This window comes from Trematomus bernacchii, unplaced genomic scaffold, assembly GCF_902827165.1.
Source record: "Trematomus bernacchii unplaced genomic scaffold, fTreBer1.1, whole genome shotgun sequence".
NCBI lineage: Eukaryota > Metazoa > Chordata > Actinopteri > Perciformes > Nototheniidae > Trematomus > Trematomus bernacchii.
In genome coordinates, this window is record NW_022987851.1 from 9,421,342 (window position 1) to 9,433,908 (window position 12,567).

Sequence of the window (12,567 nt, forward strand, 5' to 3'; positions counted from 1 at the left end):
AAGTGCTTGAAAAGCGTTACTCGCTATGTCAAACCAACAACCCCCAAACCCAAACTGAAAACCTGAATCTGAAATGTTTTTAGCTGATCGTTTAAGTTTTTGTAGCCCGCACCTTCAATGTTCGGTACACTCTCAATACTTCCAATTAAACCCAAAAAAAGCTATAAATGTGTACTCTACCTGCTGAGCACATAACAGCAGACAAACAATTTAGCAACATGACGGCCAACAAAGATTTAGCAGCTTGAGAGACAGATATATCCCTTAGGAGTTGGTAAAGTCCAAAGACAGAGCTTCAAACACAACTTCCACTTAATTGTCCACCAGAAAGCAATGACAAGATTATTTTAACACTTTTAAGTATTTCCTTGGGTTATAATTCTTAAAGAATCTTAAAAATATTTGGTGCTAATGAGATTTTGTTTATGTTAAATTTCTATGAAAAAAATCTGAATATCAGCTGCTCAAAGTATCAATCTCAATCAATCAACAACTTTATTAATCCTGCAAGGGGCAATTGGTTATGAGCAGCTTATGTCAGGTACACAGGCAGGAACATACAGGAAGAAAACACACAGATACACCCGGGAGCAGAAATGTGGATCATTCCAATTTACACGATAAATAGTTCATAGCATCACAATAATAAAAAATAAATAAATAAATAATCAAGTTAAAAAGCCTTTCAAGAATTTAAAAGTTTGAGTGCTGAGGGGATGAATGATTTTGAAAAGCGATTTGTCTTAAGAGCAGGTACACTCCCTATCGTGAGTAAAGCACATCAGTAAGTAAAGCACAAAACATGCGCATAGATTACCGAGTAGTACGATGCGTGTCATCCAAGAATTGACCCGACTTTAGCTTTGCAAGTTTGTGTGAAATGGCATTTTAATGTGCCTTGAGTGGTTTATCTCACCTCTCCAGCAACAAAGAACAGCAGCGGCATTTCCTCCTCCTTGGCTTTGTACTTGGCCATAATCTTCTCCGCTATTGGCTGAATCAGCTCCTTGGCTGGCTCCAGTTCACCTTCCTCCTCCGCGTCTGAACGAACCAGAAAAGAGACACAGAAAGAAGTTGAAAGTCTGGGGAAAAAAAAGCCACCTGGGAGAGGAAAAATGCATGGGAAGCAAGGAAGTGGAGATGACTGGTGGACAGATAAGTGAGGACATTAAAGAAAGTGTGGTCTTTTGTCTTGTTTTGTAATCCAGTTATACCGCAAGAGGCCAGGGTGGTCTTATATTTTGAGGATCATCACTGTCAAACTGGCCTTTAGTCCATTTCAGTCCGTGTACATTTTAATATCATTCTGAAACCGCTTGCTATTCCTTTCTTTGTACATTCTGTATTTGCATATATATAGATAATAGATACATACTAAATCATTTCCCAAAGACCTTTGGACCTATCAACGCTTCAAGCATTTTCCACAGTGTCTGACATTCAATATGGTCCACATAAATGCCACTCCATTCAAGCACACGGAGCTCCTGTGCCCCATGTGGAGCTGCAGAGGCTGCATAAAAAATGCCCGTCCACTCACCCACAAACAGGACGAGGCAGGGCCCCTCGTGGAGCTGCACGGCGTTGGACTCGCTGAGTTCCAGCACAGGCCGAGGGTGCCATGGAAAGAGCTGGCACTCTGGGTCGTTCAGCACCTCCACACGGCCCTGTCGCGAGATCATGTGACCCTCTGTGTCCAGCAGGATCAGTGTGGGAATACCTGGTGTGGAAGGAAGAGGAGGAGAAGGTGGTTGGAAAAGGAAAGCAGGAAACGAGCAACAGCGTGGGAGGTGATTAGGGTAATTTTGGTAAGTGTTTGCTTCATGACGCAGACTGCTCCCTCTCCCGCTGTGATTTTCTTTGTTGTATGGATGTTTTTGACCCTTTTTTTGGACCAGTTTCTGCCTCTATGTCTGCTTGTATCTGTTATCTACCCTTCTTTTGACCACATGTGATTGGCTCGCACCATCCTTTTGATCAAAACCCTGTGCCCTATTGACAGTCTTATCAAAAACAGACACCATCCGGGACCATACGTGTACGTGAGAGAGTGTGTTCCTGTCTGCGCATGTGGTCTGAAGTCAACAGAGGTGGGGGCCATACTAAACTGCATTGATTTAAAATGTGGGAGGGGGGCAGTGTTGACTCATCTTCCAGGCATTCCTCACATATTTTGCAGGAGAGGCTTAGAGCCAGCTCTTGCTAATTTCATCCACAGCCCTGTGCACACACACACACACACACATATACACACAGAGGAGGGAATCAGGAGAAATAGAGCGAGGCAGAGGGAGAGGCGAAGCACTTCCGTAGCGGACAAGACTGCAAACTTGATAAGCTGCCCACATTCCTCCAGCAGCGAAGCAATCTGTCAGCCATTGCGGCAGTGTTTCGGTGAGTGGTGTAAAAAAGCCTGGAATAAAACATTTATCTTGACTCTCTCTCCTCTCAGCTTGAAGATCAGGAAGTGGTTTTGTACCTTGTATTCCATAAAGTCTGTTGAGTCGTGACCGGCGACCCTCGTCCGAATACGGCACGGCCAACCAGGGCATCTCGCTGAAGTACTGCTTAAAGGACTCCTCTGACCTGGAGAGGAAAGCACCAACCAGATGGTGATTGAATAGAAAATAATTATTCTCTTTATTACATAGACTAATGTATGTGTAAAAAAAAAATGATCTTGTCTAGATTGGTGAATTTTACCTGTCAGCGCTGACAAACACGATCTCAAACTTCTGACCCGCCTCTTTGACGGTTTGATATGATTCCACCAAGACCCGGGTCAAACTGCGGCAAGGAGGGCACTGATGGAGAGAGAAGAGGGGGAAAAAGGGATTGTTGAAGGGAGTGAAAATACAGTACATAAAAAAATCAAGTATGATGGGTTGCTGCAGCAGCTTCCATTACTTTGGGTATTTTCAAAATGTCTTTCCATGTGACACTGGATATATTATGTCAAGCACTTCCAATGATCCAGTCATGAGTACTCATCAAACTGACACAAAGGTACTGTGGCAGTGTGAAGTACATAGCGTCGATCAATACATTGCTCATTGATTGACCACTTCCTCTGTTACTCAAAAGAAGTAAATGCAGTTTATTGCAGTTATGCTGTATTATAGTTTGCACAATGTGGTGTCAATACTTCTTTGTATTAGTCATGTGGGCTATTCTTTGATGATGTTAGTGACTACACTTCTAGCTTCAGTTTTATTTTAATGACTTAAAAGAAAAATTCCTTAACACTGCAGGACAAAAAGCAAATGTGTGCCAAAAAAGAAAAAACCTTCTGTGTTAATGGATTCCAAGTCTAGGTACTGGCATTTCATGTTTTTTAAATTACTTTAATAGTGGATAGATTTACACGAGTAACCAGGGGGAACGTGGTGTATAAAGAAAACCCAAATAAACTCCTGTAATGACTTTTGCGACTTGTCCTATTCAATTTCGTAAGGGTCTGGGGTTAGAGCCAGCCTCCAGGCGTCTCCTCTCTCTGAGGCTGCGGCTCTGGCAGCTGCAGAGCCGACTGGCCCCTGTGGCCTGCTGCATCTCATCAGGAACAGTCCTCCTTTCACGCATCAGGGAGTCATGACCTTCCCTGGCTATCAGCAGGTCCAGCAGTAAAGAGACAATAGGGATGATGTCATTGGGGTGGGGAGACCAATGCCTACTTTTAAAAAGGTCCAGAGGAGGTGGTGAAAGGACTGACAGGGATAGCTAAGCACAGTCAGTGTAAACACGCCAACACAATGGAGTCGCCTCCACCCTGCTGCTACTCTTCTCTTATCAGTCTTGACTGACTGCTGTCTCTTCCTGGTCCGCTCTGCTGGTCATATCCTTTCTTTTCCCAATGTTTTGATTTTTCTGGCAGCTACGAGGCCAGAAATAAAAAAATCAGGCTTCTCTTTGTCCTTTTTCTCTGCTTCCTGTACTCACCCAGTGTGCCGAGAAGTACACTCCCACGTAGTGTCCCTCCAGAGAGGTGCCGTCTGCTGTCTGCCTGTTGTTCCTGAGCAGAGGCCCTGCCACCACCTCCGCAAATGGCTTTGGCCCCCAGGGGAACTCCAGGCCTGGGAGAGGGTAGGGGGGCAAAAAGAAGAGATGGATGGAAAATAAAAGAATCAGTAAGAGGAAGATAAGAAATCAATCTAGCTAGTCTGTGAAGCTGTAGCACAGCCATTCTGAGCTATGCTAACATTAGCATGCTAACATGCTCACAATGAACATTTTAATATGCTGATTTTTACTAGGTATAGTATTACCATGGTGTACATTTCAGTTTAGAAGGCTATAAATAGTAAGGTGTAAGGTGCAATTAATCAAATAGTTGTCAAAATATTTGCGTCTGGACACGGCACCAGAGTAGTTTAAAAACATGTGTCAGGCAAGTTGGTGAACCGAATTAGGTCTACAACTAACACTTTTTTTAGTCATTGATTCATCTTTAAAATGACAGATTAATCAATAATATTAAATGTGTTTGTTTCCAAATCCAAGGCAACATCTTCAAAAGGTTCTGCTTTGTATGACCAAAGACCATTGATAATCAATTCACATTCGATGAAAATGTTGTCATTTTCTTAACTTTTTTCAAATTATCCAAAAAGATAAATGCATTTTTTAAATGGTTTAATTAGTTATCACTTAATAAATGCGTTGCCTATTCTATACAACTTAAAACCAGACATTGTTTATGTCCGGTTCTTGGTTAACAAAAAGTTCTGTATACATTACATACAGGTTTTTTTAAATCACATCTAGTACTGTAAATACAGCCATGCCTCTTGAGCAAATACAGGTTGCAAGAAATACTTCCCTCCAGCTCTCTTCCACACTTTATTGTTACCATCAAGCTTTAGAGATGCATTTGGAACTAAAAAAGGAGGTACTCGTAAAAAACCTTGTATGGCTGCATCATAATGGGCTCTTTATGCAAGCGTGGTTGTCCAGGGATTCATTAGGCGGGAATGACACGTTTGCACCACGCAGACACGGCCTTTTATTGTTGTCCTGATTGTAAAAGTGCACTCCATCTTTCCGCTGCAGGCTAGTCTGCCGCCACTCAAGTTCGGTCTTTCATGGAGAGTGAAAGGCTGAGAGCCTTGAATCGTTCAAATGCCCCTCCCAGTCTCGATGCATAAACTCTTAATTCCATATCCCTCTTCCAAGCTGTAGCTGAATTAATTTGTCATGTCAGAAACTACTCCTTGTCTGCCTTTCAAATAATATGAAAATGAAAACAGATCAAAATGTAAAAAAAAGAAAATAATTGGGACCCTGTTAAATGGTTATCTGGCTACATCTAGTTTGGAAGAACAGCTAATGATAATTCTGCAGGCTGGGACTGGCTTTCACTAACCAGTGAGCAAAATGTGTCACAATCCTCATGTGAAACCCATTCTGCTTCACCGCAGCACTGCCACAGAGCCGCTATTCTCTCTTCTCTCATGACTAATGAGTTCTTTCACGCTGACCTAGCTGGACCTGAAAAGGTAATGCTTTTAAAAAATGGAGATATTCACAGCCACAGAGGACATCCTGTGTACAGGGAAAGGAATGCAAGTTCACTCTTGTTAATTCCCTGCCTTTACTTAAAAGTGCAGAAATTATAGGGTTTTCACATGAGGGAGTGAAACATGGCCACGCTATAATATTCATCCAGCACCATAATTACGGCAGCATCAACACGAGCACGTAATCGCAAAATGTTTCGTCCAAATGCTGAATGATGTGGCAGTATCTCCACAGGGAACTCTGAGCAGGCATTTGGTAAACATCATTACAGAGAATGAGTGTTGTGACTGTGTGTATGCAGGTGTGACTTCTGTCCTCATCAACATCTTGGTTTACTTTCATTTCTGAAGCTAATCGCACATATCTATGTTGGGTACAACACACTGTGGTAGTTAGACCAGTTAGAATAATATATTATGTTACACTGTTAGGTTTTATTAGTATTGTTCTAACTAATGTTAGTTTAATATTAAAGTATCACTCACAACAGTTTCTTTATTTCACATTTTTTAAATCGCAAAAATTGGAAATTAATAACAATAGGGGGAATAGAAATGCCAGAAATCCCCCAAAAGGTCTTTTTTTTTTACATTAAAGTTGCTCATTCATGCCCCCTTGCCTCAGGGGAATGTTCCTACCTGCAGTAGTTTTATGAGGGACAGGTGTAACATTAGAGTAGAAAAGCTGATGTGAACCTAGAGCAAGGGTGTGCAAATTGTTGCTGTTTTGATGACCAAGAATGTAACCCAAGAATCCAGGGTTACAATGGTTTAAACAAGTGTGTGAGAAATGGATGCATGTTGTTCTGTCTTTTTGACCCTTAAATGTCTATTACCTAATTTAGAGGTTGTATTTTTATGGCTGAATGGTTAGTGTCGGGGGTTAAGGTTAACCATTTATTAAAGAGGATTAAGGTTGGAGCTCGAGGTCAGGGGACAAAAATAAATCAGCATGATGCATTCACTTATCATAGCCTACATGTGTATGTGTGCGTGCTGCAGAGACCACCAATCTCACCTTTAGGGTCATCTCTGACCACCAGTAGACCATTTCGACACACCACCTTCCCCGTAGAGGCATCCACGAACACCAGAGATGGTATACTGGTTACCTTGTACTTGTTCCACAGCTTCATCTGAGGAGGGGAAAAAATGAGAGTAGAAATTGGAAAAAATTGTAATGGAAAGACCATATTTAATTCAATTTCAGAGCTGGAAAAACCCGGTCTCAGTTCACTTGCGTACTAAAATACTGCAGTATTAAAAAAACGAATGGAAACAAATACATATAGTAGTTTAAAAGGTCAAACAGAATATCAACCTGTCCAACAAGAGTGGGAAAAGAGACTCAGGAGAATAGGTACAATAAAAGAGGATACCCTCAGTTGACTTTTCAGAGGGTGAGAAGCACACTGCTGAGGGTGAACTGGAGCAAAGTAATGCTGTCCTTGCCGTGTCATGAACAAGATTTAAAGCATGCTGGAAAAAAAATACATTTCTGAATCCTTCTTGAATGTTGAGCAGTGCAATTATAAGAGCTTCTTGGATAGAAGATTCAAGCTTGAATAAACATTTACGAGTGTCCTTTGACCTTTTAATCATTAAAAAAAAGTTGTTATGAATGCGACCTCATAAAGTCAGAAATGATCCTTTTTAGCCTAAGTTCTGTGCATGAACTGACACTGTCAGTGTAGTCCTCAACATCAAAGAACAGATCAAGCATTTAACATATCTGAGACTCACTTTCCATATCACAGAGAAAAGTCCTACGCTGTGAATAGAGAACAGCCTTGTGTGAAGTGAGGCTGAGCAATGTTGCTGCTTCAGCAATTGCAGGAAAGGGAGAAGGGGATCCCTCGCATGAAATTCAGATACCAGATCAGAAATTCAGACATTAAGTGAAAATGAGAAATATAGTTTCACCTCTTTTATTTGTCAAATATCCCATAACTTACAAGTATAGGAGAGTATACTAGTAGCGAGGTATATACAAAAGTGATTTAATCTTTGCCAGATAAACACATTTCACACTGCATCATCCCATGTAACCTGCTATACTCAGAGTAACACTTAAAGTACCCATGCAATATAAAGTATACATCTGCGCTGTCTGGATGCTGCAGTAGTTATTCTAAATACGTTCTGTGCCAAATGATGTGAGCACTGTTCGGTTAAGAAAGCCTGCAGTACGGTTACAGGTTGACAACAAATCTGATGTTCAGACTGATTAAGAGAGTGGAAAGCTTTCACAGTATATGTTTGACGCGCATTGTGTATCTCCTCATTGCACATATAGTGTCATACAGAGGTTGACCACAGGCCCTTTCTAACAGCAGGTCAAACGGTTTGTCCACAAGACAAGACGACCCGGAGCCTCCCGACAATGTTGGTCTGGAAGTCCCTCAAAAGCAAACTGCAGTGTCTGCCACAGTCAACAGTTTTACCACACGCTCCACGCTGCTCTGGAAACTCAATCTGGTCTCGCAAATTGATGGGGTTTAGGGGCATTAACTGTGACTGTCTCCGGAAAGCTAACGTGCCTGACACTGCATCTGTGTGACTGCAGCCATTTCACTTGGCCGCCTGCTGCTGTCATCCGGGGCTGATGATGTGAGATTTAGAACCGGATTTAGCAAAAAGAGGGACACAAGAGAGAAGGAACAAAAGCTGAGTGATAAGGTGATTTGTTCCACACTTGCACTAACATGTCAATAAATGTATTCCATGTCAAGGCACAGTGGTATCGGCACTGAGGAAAAATGATTTTGGTCAGGATGCTAGCATGGCTAATAATAGAAACTACACACAGGTTAATGTACACTCTTGTATAATAGCACTGAAGCAAATTATGGGATACTTATTTTAAGAGAAAAAGAAGATGGGTACCAAATCTAAGGCTCTCAGAGTTGTTACAGGGCTCTCAAGCAGCAGAAAAGAGACGAATAGCAACCTCAGAGGAAGAACCAGTTTTTCCTCATGTTTGCCTGGTGCTTTGGCTCCAAATCAGAGTAGCCCAAGGATGCTACATTCTGTACAATTCTGATCTGAGTTTAAATTGAAATGTCTGTTATGATTTCTGGGGAAGAGGAAGTCTGACTTGAAACAACAAAAGCTATATGTGTTGGAGTCTTTCACAAACAACATAATTTCAACACATACATCTTCCTTTAAAACATCAAAGACAATAGCTATTACCCTAACATCGTCCTTCTAGTCAAATTGAGAAAACATGAGGATCACATTCCCCAAAAGTCATTATCAAAAGCCACAGGCTGTCTATTATATCTGAGACAATAAATACAGAATGTGAACTTACATCATACTGTCAAATCTGCTCTAATCCCTTGTTTTGAGAAAAACAGCTTCCATCTCTTTGTCTTTTTGGCATTGTTTCTGATGATAATTCATATCCATTTGAGGAAGTCATTTACATTTCTCTGCTTAACATCATGTTATCTTTAATATACAGTATTTTGGTTTTGGACAGCTGGTGAGATCAAAATCATGTTTCATTTTTTTTCCTGGACAAAAATATCAACTGAGAAAATATGCAGAAGATTAATCCATCACATATTTCTGTTGGAGAAATATAAAACTTTCTGTATCAAAATTCACAAGGAAACTTCTCACAGGTTGTCTTCACTGCATCAAGATTGCATGTCGCTATCTGGCTTTCTCTAAGGGCGCCTCTATTCATTATCAATATCAACAGACTGTGAAACCATATAGCAGAGCAGGAGGCCTGGCTATAACGTTACACACAGGTTTAAAGATGCCAATAACCCCTGCAGAGAGCCCACCAACTGCTAAGACTCTAGGGAGAGCTGGGATCCATACTAACAATCCATTAGCTCTCGTGAACATGCAGACATTAGCCTCACACTAAGCCCAGTGCTCATCATGCTAATTGGATCACGCATGGCTGCACATCCATACCCAGAAGAGCAGCAAATCAACCCGCAGAGGGGCCAGTAGATCGGAGAGCATGGACATACCAAGGTGGAAATTCTCATTGCCCCAGTGATCAAAGGAAATGCAGGTTTTTTTTTAGTTTTTTTTTTAGATGTAGCTACTTTTTTCTGATGGGATCAAGGTCTGCTTTAATGTCCTACCTATACCTTGGTATTCTGAACTGCAAGAAAACAACCAACATTTATATGTTAAATGTCATGCGTAGAAAAACACTTTCATGCCCCTTTGCACTGTTGCACTTTAGGGCCATGTTCTGCTCTTTGAAAAATGTGGTTAGCTTACATCTACCCCCAAGAGATTTGAGGGTTAAAAGTATGTAATCTGAACAAGTCGTTTCGGTTTTGACCCAGTCTGTGTTGAAAACCTGTGCAGTCTGCCCTGTCAGTAACCAGTAGGGCTCTGCAGCGGCTCTGGTGGTGTGTGTGTGCGTGTCGAGAGAACTAGAGTGGAAGAAATGTCATCACTCAACGTGCCCAATTCATCTATCACTGTTGGAGCCCCATCTTCTCAGAGATCTACTTTAGGCCTGAGGCATCTGCCAGACCATCGCGGCTTCATTACAAGAGCGAAACTACAAAGGAAAGTCAGCCATTTACAACAGGGGACATGAGAGGTATCCTGCTGTGACGCTGATAGCAGCACAGCCCTTTATCTGTGAGTATTATGCGAGGGACCAATGATGATAATCCAATTCTTATCTTGAAAAAAAAAAGAAGGGGGGATTCAACCAAATGTTCGTGTTATTCATTCCATTTCATCCAGATAAGCAACTTAGATTATTCCCAACTGCTCGAGTGGATTTATGGAATTTAATTTAACCTACGCAAGAATTCTCAATGGCATTTATTATTGTATTGTAGAAATGTTCCCGCATATAATTTTTGTATTCATGTAAAGAGGAATTTCTTGGTACAGTTCAAAGCAGAGATTAGAAAATAAAACTGATGGACTCTAACATAGGACACAGAGGGAATCACATTCTAGTTTGATTAAAATTCAAACGTGTTCAATGATCTGATGCACGAGGAGATCAAAGTCAGGTGGTCAATGGCTTCTTCCTGATGGATGTTGGCTGTAAGTGTATGAAGCTATTTGTAAGAAGATGGACCGACCAGCCTCCCACAAGACGTGTTCAACACAAGCATTTGTCTTGGACTTTTGTATTGAGAGTGCCTGCAGGCGGTTTGATCTCTGACCGTAAAGATTTACAGTAGTGGTGAGTAGGGAAGAGCGGGCCGTACTGGACTCTCCGTTAGCCTTTTGGCAGGCACTAACAAAAGCTTCTCTAAAAAACCCCGGGCAACGTCTATAACTTGATCTGCGAATGGATTTAATCAGCTTTTAGGTTAAAGTCTTAAACATTTTACATTTTCTTCTGGGTCTATGGTTGAACTCCAGTCTACTAACTCATTAATATCTCCCTAGCTACACCACTGTAACTCCCTTTTGGCTGGGCCCCTGCAGCCAGAGTTGACTTACATTCCTCCGAACTGCCCCCCCACCTCTGCTCAATCTGCTCCTGAGGCTCTCAGTAACTGCCTGTATCCACTTCAAAACCCTGTTGCTGCTCTTCATGGCTACAAAGGGAGCCCTCCCCTCCTACCTCTTTGCCGTACTTCAGCCTACCCTAAGCAGGCTAGTGTGTGTTACTTCACGCTTCAATCTGTGACGCTCCGACTAGACTATCACTTTACCCGGTCAAGGGTCTTCTCCGCTCCCTCTGTGATGAAATACACATCTCAAAGCCAGTGACAGCTGCACAGCCTTGCCCTTTCTCCATGCTACACTGATGACCTCTCTCTTGATGTGCTTCATCTCGCTTTTCTTGTCGTTTTGCATTACATAAAAGCACCACAGAAGTATGCTTTCATCTTTTACTACTACAGATCTCGGCTCATCTGTTGTCACATGATTTTATAGAATGTTACCCAATTGTTCTGTTTTCCAGCCACTTCCATTTTGTCCCTTCAGTGTCAGCAATATTCCTAACATATACAAAAAAAGAAAGGCATCTCACTCGAGCATACTTCAATGTGCTCATTACAGAGGCTCATCCTGCACTATACATCCATTATGATGAGCAAATGCTCTTCCCCGAAAATGGTCTTCTGAAAGGCAAAAAGCTGCTGCTATCTCATGTGTTTTATTAATCCTATAACATTCTCCGGTAGAGACATTTTGGTGGTGGATCCTCTAAGAACGCAGACGGGATTCGCTGGCTAAATTGCTTTTTTTCCCCGATAAAAAAGCCCCCCCGTTGCCACGGCAACCACACCCCCTCTCCACCACAAAGTCAGGACATGTCACCGAGTGCCAGACACATTGTGGGCTCTTAGTTAATAATTCAGTGATAAATTAACGGTTTTGTGAGGAAAACAGGTGCCAGAATGTCAGAGGGCTTAGGGGAAATAACCCAGCAGAAAAATAGGGAGAGAGAGGGAGAGAGAAAAAGAGGGAGAGAGGGAGGTGTGGGTGTCTCCTCCTTTGCCTTGTTAGGAGGCACAAAAGCCACCCCCTGAATACAGGCCTCTAAATCCAAACTTGGACCCTGTATGGCAATAAGTTTTCATGTAGTAAAGAACGCAGCGTAAAAAGCAGGGGGGATTGTAAAGGATTAAAAAGCCAGGGCTCAATAGGTATCAAGGCATTGTCTCTCCACAGGCGTGAGGCCTACATTTGGCAAGGTCAAAGGTCAGGACTGCAGGGGGTGCATTCTTCACTCCCAGTGGCGTTTAGTCCATCCTGCCTGCCTCCCTACAGACTTAATGTTCTTTATTTCTCTCTCCATCTAGTCCTCTTTCTTTATAGTAGAGCAAAGTGTAAACCCATTTCACACTGGCCATATCCACACTGAAGTGGATTTATTCATGCATGCTAGACATTTTCAACCACAAACATGCTTCTTCATCCGGACGAGAATGAAAATCATGTGATTTGAGGCTGTTTGTCATGTGATACATGTAACAATTCTGATTTTCTACCACACTCACTTCTCATGGTTTACTAACTTAAATAACATTCCAGTAGAAAGCAGCATGTTGCCTTGTGCCATCCTATCACCAGAAAACACTTCAGCAACCAC

At 42.0% G+C, this 12,567-nt stretch overlaps 1 protein-coding gene across 1 annotated transcript in view; it reads right to left on the reverse strand.

Moving 5' to 3' along the window:
* The window catches only part of nxn (nucleoredoxin), a 49,133-nt gene that overhangs the window by 6,129 nt on the left and 30,437 nt on the right, over positions 1–12,567 (reverse strand). Inside the window, exons 2-7 of the mRNA XM_034113389.1 lie at positions 6,532–6,649; positions 3,937–4,070; positions 2,704–2,804; positions 2,480–2,586; positions 1,541–1,720; positions 917–1,041 (exon numbers count right to left, since the gene is read on the reverse strand). Coding sequence (XP_033969280.1) covers positions 917–1,041; positions 1,541–1,720; positions 2,480–2,586; positions 2,704–2,804; positions 3,937–4,070; positions 6,532–6,649 — 765 coding nt within the window. The remainder of the gene's footprint in view (positions 1–916; positions 1,042–1,540; positions 1,721–2,479; positions 2,587–2,703; positions 2,805–3,936; positions 4,071–6,531; positions 6,650–12,567) is intronic.